This window comes from Manis javanica, chromosome 1 (genome assembly GCF_040802235.1).
Source record: "Manis javanica isolate MJ-LG chromosome 1, MJ_LKY, whole genome shotgun sequence".
NCBI classification, from domain to species: Eukaryota; Metazoa; Chordata; class Mammalia; order Pholidota; family Manidae; genus Manis; species Manis javanica.
In genome coordinates, this window is record NC_133156.1 from 151180947 (window position 1) to 151202287 (window position 21341).

Consider the following 21341-nt stretch of genomic DNA (forward strand, 5'->3'; position numbering starts at 1 on the left):
GTGGGGATTTCTATACCCTGGTGTCTATCCCATGTGAGAGGTCACCACCTCTGGCTGGGGCTATGGGTGACCTTCATGTTCTGCTTTATGCTTTTGTATCTAAATTTCCTATGATCAAAATGTACTACCTTAAAAAAATTTTTACTTGTCCTATAATTCTTCCTGGGATGATGACTGGAATCCTCATTTGAAAAACTAGACAGTTTGCAGAATGGCCTCCACAGTCAACTCAACTTGCTATTTCTTTTCTCTACACTTGCAAACCCAGACTCCGTCAGCTCCTGGGGACATGGGCCGACAGACAGATGAGCACAGACCATCCTCAGATGCCTACTGGAGGCCGCAGAGGCTGCCAGTAGGGGCATTGTCCTGTTGGGTGTCCACTCTGGGGGGTCACAGAGTGCCTGCGGCTGCCACGGTGCCTGGAACTTCCCAGACGCTGTCCATGAGTGAGAGCGTGCTCACTGTGGCTCAGCACGTTATATCCCAAATTTCCACCTGGGTCGCTGCTCTGCACAGCCCTGGGGGACTGGGGGGTGGCCTGCCAGCTGCCGGGGGCTGTTGCAGATGCCTCAGAGTGTGTATGCCCACCGAGCCAACAGGTCCCACTGTGGCTGCTTTCTGAGAAGTTCTGATTCCTCCAAGGGAAACATGGTGATATTCGAACTGACTTAAGAGCACTTTGCATTTAAGAATTTCTGTGGTGTTTTATGAAGTGCGGAACTCACCATTGCATACCTGCCCACACAACCGAGGACTGAACTCCTGTAGCTCTGAGGGGGCCACCAGGAGAAGCTCTGATTCCATGCCACCCCTGGCCGAGGGGCAAATCAGCGTGGGCAGGAGCAGTTCTGGGAGAAGCTCTGCTTTACAGCAGGAATGTGCCCTCGGGAGCTTTAGGCAGCATCAGTGTCGCCAAGGCACTTTTGGGGAATGTCCCGGGCACCCCATCCTGGCTGTGAGTGGCCCATGGGGGTGAGTCCAGGGGCTCCCGCTTGACAACAGGCAGGGTCCCAGGGGCTCTGCAGTTGCGGCCCAGAGTTGGGGGCTGGTGGCCCTGTGCACAGAAGTTGGGGGGCGGCTCTGGCTCAGGAACACAGTGCACATGTTCCAGGCAGGCACAGCGTGCGGGGTGGAACAGAGCCAGATTACAGCCAGGTCTGGGGTTTGCCCCCAGCATACTGTGCCCCAGGTGCGGGGCACAGAGTTGGTGTCTGTGGCCCAGCTCTGTTTTGAGGTGCATCCTGGTAGGGAAAGTAACCAGCTGTCTCTTGGCCACATCAGTGGCCCCCAGCCACACCTGGCTTGGGGACACAGAGTAGTTGTCTGCTGCATCATCAGATCCAGAGTCACTCTCCATCTTGATAGGCACATCAAGCGACAGAGTGGGGCTGAACAGACTTCCGGGGGGCACCGGCCCGCCTCCAAACTTGGTGTCCTGGGTACAGTAGCCCCCCACCGCAAGCCGCTGTCCTCGAGGAGGAGGGAGCCCGTTCTCCAGGCTCCTCTGGGGAAGGGGGAAGCTGGCGGGAGACAGCCCATGAGCTTGGCCTCCGTCCCGCAGGGTTCTGCCCGGCCGGCCAGTGTATGCACTGGGGAGACGGTTTGATGGGTGAGAGACAAGTGAGCTACCTGAAGCAGTGAAGCTGTCGGTGTGGACGATGCCCTGGGCGCCTGCTTGCCCAGGGAGTGGACCCCCCGTGCTGGGCTCCAGCTTCAGCCTGGTGCCACCCTCCTGCCCTAGCGCCCCAGTCATCCGGTGCAGCTGCTGAGCTGGTCCTGCTGCCTCCAAGTGGCAATCATAGGCGTGACCCTCCCTGCGCCGCCTCACTGTGCTGGAGCCTCCGGGCGCCCTCCCGCGCCCCTCTCGTGTCCCGCCCCTGCAGAGGGGAGATGGCTGTCACCAGAGCATGGAGGGGTCTGCAGAGGCACCAAGTTAAAGTGGTACTGACTAAGCTGTAGGGCTGCCACGGGCCAGCCCATGGTACACTAAGGCTTTTACCCCCTGGCACCCTGTGGTGCCAGCCCAGCACCTTCTCTTCTGTCTTGACCCTCCCACGGTCTCTCGGATGGCCAGGTGAGGCTCTGAGGGCCCAGGGATGGGGTAGGTGCAAGAAGCAGTGTGTGCCACCCACTGGCTCCTCCAGGTGTCGCTGGGGTACACACCACAGGACCAGGGTCACACAAACCCACTGCTACAGACACTGGAAGGGGTGGGGGTCTGGTGCAAAGGGCCCCTCAGACTGTGGAGCAGACAGATACAGTCCCTGGTAGTGCCACCAAGGCCCTCCCGGCACTGCACGGCACCAGGGCTGGCACGTGCAGGGACGGGGGCTGGTGCCCTGAGGCCAGGCAGCCAGACCAGTCCTCCAAGAGGAGACCCTGGGCAGACATGGGGTGGGACAGCAGGCAGGGGCATCTGTAAGTGGGCTGTGGAGGAGAGGTGCAGACAGTTTCTGAGTAAAGGGAGAGGTTGGGCAGACACCTGTGTCCTGGCTACAGTGAGGTGGTGAGGGGTAGTGTGAGCAGGGGACTGTGGGACCTGGCACTCAGGGCGGAAGTCCCTACTGCCCCCCCGGGCCCCAGCAGTGTAATGACCGCTTCCCCAGGGAGAAGCATGTTGGGCATGTGTGTGGATCTACATGGTTCTGCAGCAGCAAGGCCTGGCTCTCCTGCTTGAGGCTGCCAGGCCGGCCACCAGCTCTTCCTTCCTCAAGCCCAGCTGTGAGTTAGTGAGGCACCCAGCTGGGCAGGGCAGCACTTACCCTGAGGCCACCCTGGGGTCCAGGACACTGTCGGGGCCGCCCTTGAGGCAAGGGCACGTGGCTCTGGCAGGAAGCTGGGCCCAGCGGTCACCATCCGTCTGTGCCCTGAACACTGACAGGCCGTTTTCTGCACTGTTCCTTCCTGCGGGGATTTAGGGGAGGGTAGAGCCATCACTGGGGACCTGAGCACCCAGACCCACGGCATCCCACAGGGAGACGACGACCTGGGCTCTGGGCCCAGACACCAAGGCCCTCCAGAATAGCACATGTGTGGAACCAGCCACAGGTCCAGGGACAGGGAGAGCCTGCAGAGCGATACATGCATTTTACCCACTTAGGAGTTGAGAAGGTAAATGTTAAAGTACCTGCTGAGTGGTTGGGCTTCACATGCGATTCTGGCTCACACTGACTTTGGGCTTTTGCTCTGCAAAGAACAGATAACAAACAGGGGGTCACATGTGTGCTGAGGCAGACACAGCACGGCAGGGCCACTGTCATGCCTGAGGGGGCAGACACGGCCACTAACACCTTTGAAGTGTGACCCAGTGTAGTCTTTCCTCAGGCTTGCTGGCAATTTCAATGCACGTCACTTTTCAAGTCAATGAAGGGCTGACAAATTTGCTCCAGAAAGTAGACCTAGTCCACACAGGATGACTCCCAGTGCCTTTGGTTTTTCTGGATGAAAGGAGAGGGAGGCGGGGAAGAGAGGAGAGGGCGGAGCAGGGATCAGAGGAGAGACAGGAGGCAGGTCCTGCTCAGCTGGGATGGTGCAGGTGGGCAGCTCACATTTTTGCCCTCTGTACCTCCCAGGAGTGACTCAGAGCCCAGGCACTGATCCAAGTATAAACAGGCCACAGCGGTGGGAGGATTTCAAGCGCATTCCTGCGGGAAGGCCACGCAGGGCCCGGGAAGACAGCCCGTGAGTGCAGGGCCTCGCCAGAGCTCTGATGTGGACAGACCCCAGACGGGTTTCTGAGCCCAGAGGGAGGCGGCTGTGGTGCTGGGGCTGAAAGCTAGGCAGGCATTCAGGTCAGGGCAGGTGGGAATTCAGAGCTCTGAGGACTCCAGGGAGCGCCTTTCCTAAGACAGGTTGGAATCACCCTTCTCTGCGCTGCCCCAGCTCTGCACTCCCGAGGTAAGTGTTCATACAGCATATGGACTGATCTCAGTGGCCTTATGTGAAGCTTAATGTACAAATCCTCACATGCCTCTGAGGTCAGTCTAGGCATCTGGCCCATGGAGGTGCCCACCCCTGCCATCCAGGCCTGCCGCCCACAGAGCTCACAGCATGTGTGCAGCCAGCCTGCACCTCCCTGTGTTTGCACCTGGGGGGCTTGGGAGCCCAGCCTGCACCCTGACCTCTAAGGGAAGTGGAGAGGTAGGATTTCCCTTCTTGTTTTTAGGACTGGAGACACATGTGGAAAAGAGAAAGCTCCTTGTGAGCTTCAGTCAAGATAAGCAAGCCTTAAAAATAGAAACCTCTGAGACGGTAAATGAAAGCAGAGCAATGCACAGAACACGAGTGTCAGGCCTCCGCCCTGGGCCCCATGCACACGGCAGCCTGGCAGTGGCCTCTGCACCTGGCTCACTCGCAAGGTTCTGCTTTGTAACTCACTTCACGGTTTTCCGTGGATTCTGTTTTCCCTCCCTCATGACATTTTGTATCCCTAAAATTAAGGAAGTATGTATATGTAATACACTCTGAAAGCTGCAGTTTCAGCACTCTGGCACGTGTCAGGGTGCCCAGAGGGGCAGCTCAGCCACCCTCCATCCATGCACCCCGACCAGCTTCTGCCATGGAGGCAGAGGCTCCAGTTACAGACCTGAAGCCAACCACATCCGAGTTGCAAAAACAAGAGGTGACCCAAGGAACAGGGAGCAGAAAGGCACCCCCCGTGCAACCTCAGCTTCCTACCTGGCCAGACAGTTGCCCGAGGAAGCCAAAGATGAATTGTGGTTGCTGACCAGGAGTGAACACTCACACCCCAGTGGGGACATACAGGGGCACGGGGGCTTGCGAGGAAGCCCTGGGGCTCACCCCCTCCCAGGGTTGTGGATGGGTGAACAGGGATTCCTGGGAGTGGGCTGCATGCCCACCTCCTAAAAGGGCAGCTGCCGGCTCTCCCTGTAAGTGGGAGCCAGGTGTGGGGCCAGGGTCTTCCTGAGGGTGTCAGGCCTGAGAGTGTCCTGGGCAGGCTGTGAGCCCAGGAGTCCCAGCACCAGACTGCTGGCCCCACACGAAGCCAGTGCAGAGTGGCTCTCCTGGCCAGTGCCAGGGGCCTGGCAGCTGGCTCCATGCTTGGTCGGCCCAGCACTCAGCCCAACTCAAGTGGCTATTCCAAGCCCAGCAGCTCTCAGCTGACGCAGCACTTAGGGGGTGAGCTGAGGCAGGGCCGGTGGGCTCCTCTGCAGCTGCTGGCTCCACTCGACCCCACTGTGGGGACCATCACAAAGGACAGAGAAATAGCCTGGGTACACAGGGACCTTTTGACATCCTGCATCTAACCCATTCCAAGAAATTACAGATGTGAGCTGCCTATAAAAATTCATATAATGTGTTTTTTGCTCCTGAAAGGCTGATTTTTTTGTTCCTGGAAGGCAGTGGTACCATATCTCTACCTCCTGGACATCACCTCTGGCATTTGGGCACCACTGTGTACAAAGGGGGGGTGGCCCAGAGAAGTAGAGGAGGCTGCTGGCCCTGACCTTCCACCCCATGGCAAACACAGGCTTGGGTGTCTCTCCTGAGCTGCAACTGGGTTCAGGGACTCGGTGATGAAGGCAGCATGCAGCCTGTCACAGGTCACAAACTTTAGTTTGAAAGTGCATCATTTTTCTAAGAGTAGTTTCCTACACACTGTACTAGCTTTAAAAACAAAAAGCTCTCATTTTATTGCTTGCTGGAAATGAAGAAAGAACAGACAGAAAATACCAGTTCCAAAGCACTTGTCTCAACCCTGACTCTTACCTTGCATCTGTCAGGGCTGAGATGTCCGCCCCGTGCTTCAGCCTCAAGAATGTGCTCTTCACTTTCATCTCGGCAGCGGAGGGAAGGAGGGCAGGTGCCGCAGTGCAGAACAACGAGAGCCGAGGGGGCAGAGCCGTCCCTGAGGGAGCTTTCCTCTTCTGTCCAAACAGGAATTTCAGTTTTCCTTGAAACTGCATCGTCTGGCAATTCAGAGACAGAAACAAAGGCCTATTTGCAGAGTGAATAAGGGCACCATCAAGGGCTCAGAACACATTCTTGGGATGGAAACTTGGAGAAACATCTATTCAGAGTCACTAAGGAGATGTGAGTCAGCAGTCCCTACATGCTCAGTGTCTCAGGGGCCTTCAGAATGACTCGGGTTTCCTGGATTCTCTTGAACGCCCTGACAAGCATGCTCCTGCGCATGCATTCTGGGGCGTGTGGATGTGTGAGCCGACTTCCCCATGCTGGTAGGGAAGGCGCACTGAGTTGGGCTGACCCATGAGCCACCAGTTAATTCCTGAGTAGGATTTGCTGGAGCAAAAGTCCCCAAGGACCATTCTAGCTGTAACCCTCCATTTCCAAATTATTAGTCCTTTATTCATGATGATAAACTTAGTGACAATTGGATTTTGTTTATCTAGACTTTATAAAGTGAGTTAAAAACAACAAATATCTAGGGGTTTGTGATAAAAACATAAAAGATCTCGCTATAATGCAACAGCTAATCTATAATTGACTTGGTTACCAAACACTTTTGAGGGTCCTCCTTCCCTTGATGGAAGAACAATGTGGCCCCACTCTGTCCGTCTTTCCAACATCTGTCCTTCCATCATCCATCACCTCCCCAACCATCACCTTCCCATCCGTCCATTCTTCTATTCCTTCATCCGTCATCCATTACCTACCCATCCATCATCCACCGTCCATCCGTCCATCCTCCCACCTTCCATTCCTCCAACCACCCATCACCCTCCCATCCTTCTATCCATCCCTCCTTCCAACCACTCACCCATTGACCTCTCTGTCTCCCTGTTTGTATATGGGTTTATTTTGTGAGCAAACACTTGTAAAGCACTCGCTGATGCCAGTCTCATTGATGTGGAAGATTCAAAGTACTGTTGTGCTGGGATGTTAACATCCAGCTCTCCAGACAAAAGCCCTGGTTTGTAGTGTTAGCCAATGTCTTTGCTATTTCCACTGTAGCTGATCTCAGTCTACCAGCCTAATGTCAACCAGCTCTCCAGATTCCTGATATTCTACCCATGGGCTCTCCTGGCCAGTAGCACAGTGCTGCCCAGACCCAGGGAAAGGGTCTGCAGTCACGGTGGGGCCGGAAAGAGCCTGCAGGTCACATGGGGCCTGCACTCAGCTCCTGTGCTGGGGGGCCTGGGCCTTTCCAGGGCTGCAGCGCTGAATTCAACTGTGATGTGTAATCACACACTTACAAACTACTTGCTTATTTGCTGCTTTGTTTTATAGCTTCAATTCAACCTACATTTCAACCTCTGCTTGACTGAAGTAAGATCCCTCCAATTTTAGTTCTTCTGGAAATAAGAGATTCCAACTTACCAAGAATTGGTTGCCCAATTTAAAAAAATGAAAAACATTATCAGCCAATAAATAGTAACTATCATAGTTTCCACCAAATGTAGATCAAAGTGTTATCAAAATAAAAGAATTTATGGTCAATAATTGCCTAAGGAAAGGTGAGCAGTTAGTGGTATGTGTGGTAGCAGAAGATCCAGGACCCATGTGCTTTCCTTAGGAAGGGTCCAGGTCAGGTGAAAATCCTGCAGAAACAGACACACAGGAGGAGCCTCTGCTGTGGGGCTGAGCTAGGCTTGGGTCCTCGCTGTCAGCCACCAGGGACCCTCATCACTGTCCCTTGGGATCAGGGGAATGAATTCAGGGAGCGTGAAGCTACCACTTCACTGTTGATGGATGAAGCCAGACTACTGCCTTAAAGGCTGTGGGGCAGCCTGGAGCCACTCGGTAAGCTGCCCCCACTCTGCAAGAAAGCAGCTCGGCAGTTTTGGGGGCCTGAGGCAGGTGACAGGTCCTCTGGAGGTGGAGCATCCCGAGTGGGGACCTGGGTTTGGAGAGGGGTCAGCAGGTGAAGCTCAGGGCCCAGAGCACACACAGAAATGGGGGACGACCCTGAGTCCTGAGGAGGGCCCCCAAGCTCAGCTCCCTCACACAGGTCAGTGGAGAGCAGGAGGCCGGGGGCCCCTTCAGGAGGTACATGGGGTCAGAGCGGTGACCTCCGGGAAGGGGGCTGGGGACCTGCAAAGGGTGTTCATTCTGGTCTTCATTCTCTGCTCTTGTGAAGTAACTGGATTTGTACTATGTACAAGCAATGTTTACATTTTTAAAAAGTTCATACAAAACGAAAACTAACCAACAGGAAAGGCAGTAGAAACTACAGCCCTCTGCCCACACCTGGCAAGGGGATGCTGGCCGCATGTTCTAAGGAGCTTTGCTCCTCAGCAGGACCCACGGACGACTCTAGGAGCCATCTGGGTGTGCATCTCCCGAAAGTGGGCTGGGGCTTGGGGTGGCTGGAGGAGCCGTGGAGCCCCTCAGGCCTGTGACCTGGAAAGGCCCTCGTGCACCACGAAATGTGGTGGGGCCCCCCAGGAGCAGGACACTGAGACCAGCAGGGGTGGCTGGACCAATCCTGGGCTCAGCCTGGTCTGTAGGGGCTTCTGAAGGGCCCCCTCTTCAGAGCCATCAGGAGACATCTACCTAACACCCACGCCCCTCTGGGAGCCCTGAGGGAAGTCGCCAACTCTGGCCTAAAACTAAACTCCAGGATGACCCCCACAGGTCTCCAAAGTCAAGGTGGGGGACACTGATCCCCAGTGGGGCTGGGGACCGGTGTGCAGAGGTCCTGGGAGTGGGAGAAGCTCCCTGGCAGCCTGCCCAGCAGCGACAGGCCCAGGGGCCCCAGGGTCAGAGGTCCTGGTGTTGTAATGTTGCCTCAAGGACTAGCCGGGGGCTCTTGGGAGAGTCGGGGGGGATGGGCTGGGTCGGGGGCAGCAGGTGAGGCTCTGGGTCTGTGTGGAGGCCTGAGGTGCATGCCAGTTCAGCTCCCAGGAGATTATCTCCTTCTTCCATCTATCTTTTCCTGGAGGAGCTGGTCAAGCATGGGGAGTGGAAACCCCAGCATCTATTTGCAAGAGAAGTGGGGAAGCCAGGGCTCGGCAGGAGGCCTCTGGGCTTCGGTGCCCCAAGCTCACTGCTGGGTGTAGGCACTGGGAGAGCTTTTCAAAGGAGTTTTGGTGGTGGAAGAGCTAGACACAAACAGGACCGGCTACTCATCTGAAACCCGCCCGGAAGCCTCCCTCCATCCCCCGCGCCCTGCAGCTCCCCAGCGCCCCCAACCCGGCCACCCCCTCCCCTGCAGCACCCTCGGCGCCTCCTGCTTTCCCTCCGCCCTGCAGACCCCGCGCCCCCACTCTGCAACCCCCCAGCCCCCCAGTGCCCCCCCACCCACACTCACCAGGAAGCCCGAGGTGCTGTCCAGCAAGCAGCGCACGCGGCAGACGAAGCAGCGCGTCAGGAAGGCCGAGTACTCGGCGGGCGAGCCCGCGCCGTCTTCCTGGGCCCGGAGGAGCCTCCCCAGCGCGGCGTCCTCTGCTGCCCGAGGCGTCGGCACCGCGCGGCCGGGCGGGAGAGACCGAGATGAGCGCAGGCCCCCCCGCAGCCCGCCCTCCGCCCTGGAACCCGCGCCTCCGGCCGCGCGCGGGACTCGGGGCCGTGGCGCGTGGGGTGGCTGGGGCTTCCCGGCGGGGCTCCGTCCCCCGCGTGAGAGGGAATCGCGCTACCCCTGCGGCCTGAGGTCGGCGGACACTGTCGGGGATGCCTCACGCCCCGTAAACCGAATGTGGCCCCAGGGCCTTCCCGGAAGGCTGCCCCGAGGGCCCGGCTGCGCTAAGCCGGCACCCTGGCCGAGCACGGGGCAACCGCCGACTCGCGGGCGTGCGGGGACCGCGGCGGGGCCCTCTGGGGAGGGGGCGCGGGGCACCGCGTTCAGGTTGCAGGCGGAGGGGACCAGGGCCGGCGCATCTCCGCGGAGCGTGCTGCTCTCCCCGGCGGCGGCAGACCCACCTGCCTCTGAGCGCAGGGGCCGCCCGAGCGCTGCGTGCGGAGGGTCCATGGCCCAGTGGAGCTGCCGACGGAAGTCATGGCGGTCGTCCACGTGGATATAGTCATAGATGTTCTGGTGCAGGACGTCCGTCTGCAATGGGCGAGAGGCGGTCAGCAGGTTTCCACAGGAAGACGCGGTGCAGGTCACGGTCATCAGCGTCGTCCGGGGTCGGGGACTCCAGGCGGGAACGTGGGGCTGACGGGCAGAGACCGGCTCAAGGCGGAAGGGGCGCCCCAGGCCCGCCCTCCAGCCCGAGCCCCGGGGGCTGCATGATCCCAAGCGTGCTGCCCTCCCAGGGGCGCTTTCCCAGCCAACCCGTGACCAGGGGCGGCGCTCGCTGAACAGCGCCTGTCGTGAACCCGCTGTTAGCTCCACACCGGGAGGCAGGACGCCCACTGCGGGTCGGGAGCCTGTCTCCACCTGGGCTGGCGCCAGGGGCCAGTTCCACACGTCCGTGAGCGCTGTGTGCGCGTCTGTCTGCCGGCTCCCTGCCGTGACCCACGGAGGCACGGTGTTTGCCGCTCCATCCGTGTCAGGCAGGGCTGGCGCCCTGGCATCTCCCCGATGAGCTGAGGGCACCTCCGTGGCACACACATGTAGCAGGATCGCTGGGCACGAGGCTCGGCTCGGGAGGCAACACGGCGCGGATATCCAGTGAGGCCGGCGTGTTCAGAGGACCGGCCGCTGCGCTTCCCGGCAGTTGCCTGCATCTCCGCCTTTTCCATTTGAGCCACGGTGTGGGTGTGCGGTGGTTCTGACCATGGCTTTGATTTGTCATGAGCGGATACAATTGGACAAAAATTGAGTATTTATTGGTCTTGGATGTGTGTGCTTGTGGTGTGTGCCTATGGGTCTGTTTGCCTGCACTTGCACAGATCTCACACCGCTTTCACTACTGATTCTATAGGAATCCTCGTCTCTGGGACCCTAGACCCAGGATGACCTCCATTCTGTCCTCTCCAGACCGGCTTGGATATGCTTAGCGCTCTGCATTTCCAGTTAGCATGTCGATTTCTGCCCAGAAAAGCCGCTTAGCTTTCATGGGAATGCCATTAACTCTGTAACTTTATCCGACACCTTTGTAACAATAGTATTGATTCCTCCAATTCACGATGACACACCCACCACCATTTACCTGCATCTTCTTTAATTTCTTTAAGTAATGTCTTGACATGGAAAACTGTACAGCGCTTGATCGCCTCCTTACTGGGAACCAGCGTCTCTCTCCTGCTGTGGCCAGAGGGCATGTCTCCCTCTGCTGATTATGGACCTTTGTGCTGACTGCGAGCCCCAGGTCATGGTGATCCCCACAGCAGACAGTGAACTCTCGGGAGTGTTGGTAGGTGGCCCCACGCTGTGTAGGTCCCGGGAGGCACTGAGCTGCTGGCAGCTCCTTGCATGTCCTGTGAATCTCCACACACCTCAGCTAATTCAGGGGAAGGTGCAGTTCATGTGCCAGGAGTGAGTCTGCGGCTCGGCCCGTCAGACGGCGAACTTGGAGCAGAGCGTAATAAGGACGCTCCAGCACAAGGCCTTTAAGTGGAAGCACGGTTCCGTATTGTAACAGTCAGTGTGGCACACTGACCACTGGTCCTAAGCCCCTGGAGACTTACCCCAACAAAGCGAGGTCAGGAGAAATGAGTGGGGGCACATAGGGTGGGGAGATAGCAATACGGGAGTCACTTGGGTGGAGCAAGGCAAACACGCTGCTCCTGAGGCCAGCCTTCACTGCGGCTCAGCCTTCACTCACAGCGCTAGAAGCCTGCTGGTTCTAGCTGCCCGTCCTGGTGTCTGCACTGCTGCCTACAGAGTCTGCACATACCTGCTGCCCATGCCCGTGGATTCCAACAGCTCGGACCGTCCACCCCAGGTCAATGGGGCACTTCCCCAGCACTGATCTTTGAAAGAGCGAACGGCTTCCTGAATCAAGTCAACAGTCATTGCAATATACTCTAGAACTTATTTCTAATCGCAAAGTGTGCTGAAGGTGAAGAGGCTGAAATGATGTACTCAGTCTCTGATAGGAAACAACTGGTTCCTGATGGTTTGTAGAGCACTTTGGACAAGAAGCTCAAAAGAGCACAAAGCTGTTCTAATATTATCTCAAAATATTTTGCATAAACTAGAGGCAATGCCTGATTGAATGGCATTTGGAAACAATCTCGTTATAATAAAAGGCAAAACTATTTTTACCTCTAATGTTTGGTGGAAAATAACCAAGCTCCAAGAAAACCAAAGATCCAGTCAGCAAGTTTATGCATGGAATTGAAGCTGTTTGCAGGGCACTTGCATTTATCACTAAAGCCAAGCCCTGTGGTAAAATCTCTGAATGACAACAAAAGGCAGGCAGCTCTGGGCACATCTGGAGAATCCACAGGGCAACTCTGGAGATGGTGACTGGAACTAAAGGAAATTCTGCCACGGCAAAGGCAAATCAAACTGTGTTTTTCTAGATTCAGACACTGCACACACAGTCAAGGGGAGGCAGTTGGGGGGTTCCGCCACTTGGGGGCCAGAACCTGTCATGTCCACACCCTCACTCTGTGCAGTGTGAGTGCTCCCCAGAGGGAACCCCCCGTCCCGGCTTGCCCACCAATCCCTTCCGTGCAAATGGGGCAACAAGTTGCATGAAGAGGCACCCCAGCACCGAGCAGAGGACAGAGGGAGGAGGGCCTGGAGTGGCTCTTAGGGACCAGTGGCTTGTCCCATCACAAGACCTCACAGCTCGCATTCAGGAGAGTGCCTGCAGACAACGGTGGAGGCACTTGCCCCATAGGAGTGGCCAAGGGGAGAAACCCCTGGGCAGCACCCCGGCAGTGGGGACACCAGTCCAGAGGCTGGTCTGCAGCCATGTGCTCTCACAGCTGTGCTGGCCACCGGGAGGAGGAAGAACTACCTCCTACCTGCCAGGATGGCCCAACCCATGGAGTGCCCTCTGCACATCACCCCTCACCACATGCTGGTGTCTGAGGGCCACACAGGCCATCTTCCCCTGAGTCGCCAGCACCCCAGTGGGCGGTTTCCTGCGGCCTAGCCCTGGCCTGGGACAGGGTGGACTCCAAAATGTGGTCCTTGCTGGGATGCCCGGCTGTGCTTTGCTGCCCCCCGTGATGTCTGCACCCTTTTATTTCTCACTGTGTTACTAGTTAATAATTCTTTATAACTATGTTTACACTAATTCCTCAGATTATGTATTGTATATTATGTACTTTACACTATATATAATATACTTATCATATACAAGTTTTTTTGCCTCCAGTTTTGCCTCTGGATGGAACCCTAGCAGATGTGCCCTTCTTCATTTCCCAAAGCTCTGTTTTGTCCTTTCTCAAACCCACCTGCTTGTGGTCCTAGGCTCTTTGGGGAGGGGGTCACCTCCACCACAGCCTGTGGCTCCCTTGTGTGTCCATGATTCTGTGTGGGAGCCCTCTTCAGAGGGGATGTTTTCATGGGGTGCTGTGGCAGGGCGGCCTGGGGTCCCACTGAGCTCTCCTGGTCTGCAGCCACCTACTTTGCCTACAGCCAGTTTGATTCCGTGTTCAGGGTCTGCTCAGGGGGGGCATGCCTGGGTTAGGATTTCTCACAAGGGGCTCCTTTTTCATCCAGAGGCCAGAGATGTTTCCTTTGTGTTTCCTGGGCCTGGGTGGGACTTTTATTGCACGTTTTCTTGGAGAAGCTGCCCTTCTAAGATCCCAGAGTTTGAGGGGGTCTCAACCCCAGGTCTCTGCCCAATATCTGGAATTGTACAGACTGGGCTGGCCTGGGCGAGGCACCGACTGAAACGTCTGTGCTCAGTAAGGGCATTTCCAGACCTCACTATATCCTGAGTGCACCACATATCTGGGGTTTATGCCACAGATGTTGCTGGCAAGGAGAGGGGCGGGCACCATGCCGCTGTCAGCACAGGTCTCTGCCCACGAGACCTGGGAAGCCCTGGACACCATCACCTCCCGCCATGGCCCACAGTCCTAGACAAAGCAGGGGTGTGGGAATCCTCGGCGGGCAAAGCAGCTTCATTTTAAGACGTCTAAGCCCTCAAGACAGTAAGATTTACAAGGTGGCAGAACCTACCGGGCAGCATATCATACAGCCGCTTACCTGGTGGAAGCCCAAATAGTCCACAATCGTGGCTGATGCATAAAATATCATTCCTTCCGCACTCACGACCAGTGCAAAGCCATCAAGGGACTGGAAGAAACAGAAAACGGGGTTGGGGCTCGGACGAAACACTGCTTGTGCTTGAGTTTTCAACCAGCTTTACCAACTCTGTGGTCCGTGTACATAACCTCTGCAAACACCCACTTTTAATTCATTTATGACCATTTTGCAATAGGTTCCAGGTTGGCAGACGACTTGGGAACTGGGTCATGGTTCAGCAGCTCGAGACTTGGGCTCCTCTTTTCCTGAGGATCAAGAGGTTTGTTTTAGGGACTGTAAAAGTCACATGGTGCCACGACACTGCCAGAGCCTGGGCCGGGGAAGGAGCCACCGCCCACCCGCGTGCCTGTCCCCATCACAACCTCCTGTGCCTTGTCGTGGGTTTCCTAAGAGTCATTATCATGAAAAGATGTGCAACTCCATCAAATGCTTCTTCTACATCTACTGAAACAACCACATAAAATGTCTGTATTCACGTGGTGCAGTACCCTGACAGGTCCATATGGTGACTCGTTCTTGCACGTACGGGGTAAACTTTATCTGACTGGAATCTCTCACTTGTTAGTGGAGCGGACCCACTTCCCTTAAGAGTGAGTCTCCACACCAAAGGAGAAGCCGGCCTACAAACTTTTCTCCTCATCTCGGTGTCAAGGCCCCTGATCATCAGAGATGAAATGGACTTCTTCCCTTCTTTCATTTCCTGGAGCCACTTTTTTAAGATGAGGATGATGACTTTCTCAAAAGTCTGGTTCACCTCTCTTATATTGCCCAGTCTAGGCACATTTTGGGCAGATGTTAAGGGAAAAGGGGTTGATTTTACTACCATACCAATTGATTTAATGGTTGGTAGTGTATCCAGGGTTTTTTTTTTTGAATGAATGAATAAATATATTCCCTTGCTTTTAACTGTATCCACAATTTAATATAGTAATACTGGTTATCATATGATAATACCAAATCTTGCTATTCAGTTTTACATGCCACTAATTAGTTAAAATGGGGGAAAATGAGATTATTATTCAATAAGGGCTTTGTTGACAAAAGTTTTTCCAAAAATGAAATAAGAAGATGAGCAACTAACTCTATTCTTTAAAACACTCAAAAGGCTTGAACAGATACTTTACAAAAGGACATATAAGAATGCCCTGGATATGCATGAAAATGTGTCCAGCATCATTAGACATTGGGGAAATGCAAATTAAAACTGTATTAAAATGGCATTTTGCACACACTAGGATGGCTACAGTGGGAAGGACTGGCAGCACTAATGCTGGTGTGAGTGAGGGGCGTCCGCAGAGCAACATCCATCCACCACGCAACCAGCAGTCCCGCTCTGAGTGGTTACCCGTGTGAAATGGGCAAGTTCACAAAGACACAGGAATGAGAGTGGCCTTGTAACAGTCAAAAGCTGAAAATAACCCAAATGTCTGCAACTGGAGAATGTGCATTGCAGAATAATTGTACATGGAGCCCTAACACATGAGCGAAGGGACACACTACTGGTCACGCAAAAGCTGAATCTCAGAAGCATTGTGTTAAGTGAAGGAAACCAGGCCCAAAGTACATCGCTGTGCATCTATGAATGCAAAATCCAAGAGTAGGTCACACAAGTGGCTTGTGACAAACATCAGAGAGGGGCTCCCTGGGGATGCAGAGGGGGCTAATTAAATGAAGGTAGGAGAAAAAACCCAATACAAGTAAATTTGAAGACACAGGTAAGTATATATCTTCTGGAAAAATACAAGTTACCAGAAATAGAAACCGTAAAAGAGCGATTTCCCCAGAGGAAACACAGAGTCATTGAGGAACCCCTCCACTGAAGCGCACCAGAGCCGAATGGTTTTAAAACATGATTCTGCCAAATCTTTAAAGATCAGACATCAATGTCCCATAAACTGCCCCAGAGTGGGAGATTGAAGGAAGTTTTCTGATTAGTTTCAGAAGTCTGACAGTTACACTGAAGTCTGATAAGGCAAGTGTAATAAAACTAGTCCTTTATGAATCAGACATGCTCAATAAAATGTTTGCATCCAGACTCCCATTTCACATGAGGAAAACAATACATTGTGAGCAAGTGGGTTTACTGCAGTAGTGCAAGGCTGACTTGGCATCAGGAAGTTCATTAATATAATGTACCACATTTACAGATCTAAGGAGAAAAATCTCATGATTATCTACATGATGGTGAAAAGATTTCAACAAAATTCAAAACTTGTTCCTGATAAAAACACTCAAGAAAATAGGAATTGTGGACAGTTTCTTAACATGATAACATGTGCATGTGCATGTGTGTGGGTGTGTCCATCTGTCTTATTTTAAGGCAGCAGCTTTCTCAATGGAGAAACCTAGGTGTTTCCAGTAAGATCAGGAGGCCAGGCAAGGGATGCCTACTGTCTCCCTCTCCAGGGCCATGGGCAGCAGCTGGGAATGGGGGGAGGGGTGTCTATTCAAGTATTCAAATGCACTGTCAGGCTTCCACTAGTACAATCCTTGGGTACCAGGCATGGACAGACAAGTAAGTCAGTGGACCTGAGTAGGAATCCAGAAACAGGTCCAAGTACAAATGGAAATTTGGTACAAAAAAAACCAAACACCATATGATTTCACTTATATGTGGAATCTAAAAACAAAACAAACGAACAAGCAAAAAAACCCAGAAATAGACTCATAAACACAGAAAACAGACTGGTGGTTGACTAAGGGAGAGGGTGGGGGGTGGGGTGGGGAAAATAGGCGAAGGGGAAAAATTAGTGGGAATGTTTGACATATTGATCTGGGAGGTGGTTACATGAGTGCACACATGGCAAAATTCATTGAGCTTTTCATCATATGCTAAGATCTGTGGGGAAAAAAAGGGGTCCTCTCAAACCACTGGGACAAAGACGGGCTTTTCAATGCACAGTGATCTGCTGAGATTTTGTTTCTACAGTGTTTCGTTGTCTGTCTGTCTAACTGGGGCTGGATAACTGTCCGCTGTGAGCTTTCCTCCTTCAGTATATTAAGTCAGAACGTTGGCAGTTATTTCCTGGCCTGGTGCACCGCCCCATCCCAGGACTTCCCATGGCCACTGCGGCCGACTATTTCATGACACAGGAGGAGACAACTAGCCACAGCTCTATTTAGGGTGGTCCGGACACAATTCTCCCTCGTGCTGGCTCTGCCGGGCTTTGACGCAGCACAGGGGTTCCCGGTTTCATGATATTAGCTGAACAGGTATTTTCTGTTCCTCAAAGGTTTCTGAAGTTTGTCTGTAAAAGCGAGTGGATCAGATACCCATTGCATTCTTCCACAGTCCCCCAAGGATGAACTCACTTTCAGAGTAACACCCCCCCACACACAAATGCTGCAGTCTGGGTGTGGGGCAGGGCTGGGCTCTGGAAGACCCTTCCTCACTTGGGGGCCGCCAGGCAGCTCCCCTCGGCTCCTGCACAGGACCGTAGGCTTGCCCGGCAGTGGGAGGGCAGGCACTCCTGTGTCAAGACCTGCAGGAGCGGGGCCACCTGCCCCCGGCCGTGCTGGGGCTTCTGTCACCGGGGCCTGGACGAGACTGTCTCCTGGGCAGCTCACAGCCTCTCTTGTGCTCCCCATTCTTTCTTTTCTCAGTTAATTTGTCGTAGATCTTCTGCCTTATTTGTTTCAAGGCAGAACGTCACTTTTGTTCCCAGCATGTGTGTTTATCTGTTGTTGGGTATCAGGGGCACGGGAGCTGTGGAGGCACCACTTCAAGTCAGGGGTTGGGTGCTCTTCCCAGAGGCATGCTCCGGAGGGAAGCTCCTCCAGGGGACAGGTGCAGCCGCCCCGCCATGGACAGAACTGGGCTCTGCTGCAAAGCCACAGTGTTGGCCATGCAAAGAAGACTCAGAAGAAGAAGTCACAGCATTCACAGAAACAGAATAAACACTTGTCAAAAACCTTGTTCAAGAGGGAAGCGGGGTTGTGTTAAAGCCCATCTGCAAGGTGTGCGAGTGGCTGGGGGCTTACGGGCGTCAGGTAAGACTACAGCACCAGAGGCAAAACCTAAGTTCCCTGAATGATCCTTGAGTGGCCTTCCTCCCACACGGCTTGGAAAGGATGTGTCACCAGCCTTCTGCCTTATTTCAAAGTTTCAGATAACTTTTCCAACATGTGAGCGTGGGGACTGCACAGTGGGACTTAGACATGGTGCTGTTTTCTGAGCAGAAATGCAAGCCCCACGCAGCTCCCCAGCTGCGGCTGCTGCTCACAGTGGTCTGGCCCCGCACCCATGCCCCAGGGTCCTTCTAAAGAACAGGAAACAGCCCCCGCACAATGTGTGCATCCACCAGAACGTCCCCCGGAGCCTGACAGACCTCACTGCCACCGCAGTTCCTCTGCAGCCCCTGGGGCGTGTGTCTCCACCCCTCAGATCTCGGAGCTGTAAGCCGAACACCCAGTACCTGCCTGGATCTCCTCTTCGCCAGCAATTTGAGTTTGTAAATGTGCCTAAATTCCCACTTGCCTCTCTTCTCAGACATGCAGCGTTTCATGGGGGCGGGGCACCCACGAAACATGCGGGCTTCATTTGTTTATATATCTTAACAAGGGACCGAATCTGCCCCTAACAAAGAGCCACAGAATGGAAATGGCTGCCGGACATGGAGGTGTGGGCGCTCCCCTGAGCAGGTGGGTCGCATCCTCCATGGGTGCCCAGTCTGGACGCTCTCTCACCTCCTCTGGTGCCCCTCCAGGTTCGCCCAGAAGTGTGAGAACTCCTCACCCACTTCCACCTGCCTGGATGCCTTCTAACGAGCCTGTCTGAGCACCGGGGTGAGGCTGCAGCATGCTGAGGCCCAGGGCTCTGCGCTCCTCAGATAATGACCAAACAAAGACTGTATTTTGTAACTGTTTTTTTAAAACCTAAAAAAATTATTTCAGGTGTGTTAAAATACAGATAACATAAAACTCACCATCTTAACCATCGTTAGGTGCACAGCTCAGGGCATGAAGCAAATTCACATGTTTGCAGCCTCCTCACCACCATCTCCAGGACTTTCCATCCTCCCAAACTGAAGCTCTGCACCACTAAATGCCCCTGCACCCCAGCCCACCATCCAGTCTCTGTGGCCTGATAAGCCCACCTTTGGCTGCCATGAGCAGCGGCCACAGCCCCAAGTCCATGTTTGGTCAGACAGTAAGCATGTCTTCAGGAGGGTGTCTGAGGAAGGGTGATGGTCCCAGCGCTCGGCTCTTCCCGCTGCCCTGGCTGGGATGGAAGATGCAGAAGCACTTCTGGGCAGGCTGCAGCCTGCAGAGAGGCAAGCCTTTTTCAAAAGCAGAGGCAGCCAGCCTTGAGCCCCCTGAGCTGGCCACCAAGCGCTTCGCCTGGACGGCCCAGAGCTCCCCGGGTTTGATCTGAGCCAGGGCTTGTACCCCAACCTCCCAGTCACGCTCAGCAGAGTCTGGGTGTGGCTAAGGCTCTGGGGCTGGTGCTGGTGGACAGGTGGGCTTCGGGCATGGCAGAGAGAATATGCCTGGTGCTACTGCTTCCCATGCGGTGGTAGTGACAGGGCTCAGTGACAGTGGGTGGCCAGGCACTCCAGGCGCTCACGCCTGATCAGGAGCTGGCAGCAGCATCCCTGGAGGGGATTCCCTGCAGCCCCACCCCGGAGATGGGTGCTGGGATCCTGAGGGGTTTGAAAGAAGTCGGGCAGACAATCACTAAAACATGAGACCTATGGTGATCCGTGGGCAGTCAGAGGCCAGCTCCCCGTGTGGTGCCAGGCAGTGGTGACCGCAAGGGCCCAGCCTCCTCCTGTGGCAGCTGAAGGTGTGCAGCTAGTGCGGGCAGGGCAGCTTTGTCCCAGAGCCACCGGAGTCGAGGGGGCACCCAAGCTGCGCCGCCAGCCACCCAGCTTTTCCCAGTTTGCAGTGGCTGCATATTGATGGTACCCTGCTAATAATAGCTCGAAGACCAAAGAAAGGTTCAAGGCTTGAGTATGTAAAATGCCTTCTTAAAAAAGATTTTACAAGGTTAGTCACAACCAAAAACAACCTTAATTTTAACTCACAAGGCAGAAATTTTTTAAAAGACCATAAAATGCTGTTTGCCGAGTCATATGGATTCAATATCAGATAGACAACTGGTCCAGGATCATTATGCCAAATACTTTTACACATGTGGGACCATCTCTCAAATATGCATCTCAAACGCTTGTTTATTTTCTCTCCCTGTCTCTTTTTAATCCTACAAGAGTTTTATGTTTTTTAACATGGTACATGGAAAATGAGATCACTTTTCCAAGTGGAAAAAAGGATTTAGCCCCAAGCTTAAGACTGTTGGTTTTTAAGGGGAAAAAAATCACATCTCCATTCAATGACTGAAAGTCACGAAACGTGCACCTGCCATTCCAGGAGACAAGAGGGAGGCAGGCAAGGTTCTGCCCCGCCAGACACTGTCGCCACCTGCAGCTCTGGGTGGGCACAAAGGCAAAAGGCTTAAGCAAGCTGAAACTTCCTCCAGAAGACTCTTTGCATATCCTGATTTCTTCCAGCCTCATGGCCAAAAAAATAGCCAGTAAGGACTTCAAAGACCATTCTGTCAAGGTCATGGCAGAGGAAAAACAAGAGGGAAAGGGAACAATCCTAAACAGTCCCTCTCCCCGCTCCTCCCTGGAAGACTGGGATGTTGGGAGCAGTGGACTCCCCTGGGAGCCGTTGCCATGGTTATGAAGCAACAGCAGGAGGCTGAGACTGCTAGTCACGCAAGCCAGCGGGTACTGGCGGTGCTGGGGCAGCTGGCCCGGCCTTGCTGGAGCCGGATCACTCGCTGAGCCTCTTCATGGGGCCTGTGTGCGTGCGAGGCGGCGTTCCTGCTCGGGGAGCAGAGTGACTGGCTGTTTATAGATCCCACAAACAGTAAACTCAGCCTTGAATTTCTGCCACGAAACGCTACAGCCCTTGAAAATGGTTCTTGAAAGATGCAGTTGGCTGACTGGCAGGACCATGCAGATGGAGGGAAGGCCGGACTAGGGGACCAGGCCTCCTGTGCAAGCCCCACCCCTGCCCCATTAATCCACTGCCCAGGTTCCCAGGTCTTCTCTTCCAAGTGTGTGACCTCCCAGTGTCACAGACATGGGGTGTGGAGGTGCCAGGACAGTGAGGGTCAGGCCTCGGGCTCTCGGCAGTGGACAGTCAGGGGCTCATGTGGACGCTCAGAAGCTGCAAGAGCCGGTGGCTGGCCCTCAGGGCAGGCTGGGGTGTCCTGTGTGTGTCATCAGGCTGGCGAAGAGGCAGGGGAGGGGTAAGGGGTCAGGGGGAGGCTGTCCTGGGGGCAAGCCAG

The 21341-nt window shown here is 54.6% G+C and overlaps 1 protein-coding gene across 6 annotated transcripts in view; it reads right to left on the reverse strand.

Moving 5' to 3' along the window:
* Positions 1-687: 687 nt before the first annotated feature.
* The window catches only part of AHRR (aryl hydrocarbon receptor repressor), a 59809-nt gene continuing 39155 nt past the window's right edge, over positions 688-21341 (reverse strand). Inside the window, exons 5-12 of one of the 6 annotated variants that reach the window (XM_073238503.1) lie at positions 13985-14074; positions 9847-9976; positions 9239-9375; positions 5734-5933; positions 3131-3189; positions 2766-2907; positions 1633-1880; positions 688-1523 (exon numbers count right to left, since the gene is read on the reverse strand). In XM_073238503.1, the coding sequence (XP_073094604.1) occupies positions 907-1523; positions 1633-1880; positions 2766-2907; positions 3131-3189; positions 5734-5933; positions 9239-9375; positions 9847-9976; positions 13985-14074 (1623 nt within the window). In that variant the 3' untranslated portion in view covers positions 688-906. Of the gene's footprint in view, positions 1921-2765; positions 2908-3130; positions 3190-5733; positions 5934-9238; positions 9376-9846; positions 9977-13984; positions 14075-21341 lie in introns of all 6 variants that reach the window. The other 5 variants (XM_073238498.1, XM_073238514.1, XM_037015395.2 and 2 more) reach the window with 5 other exon arrangements.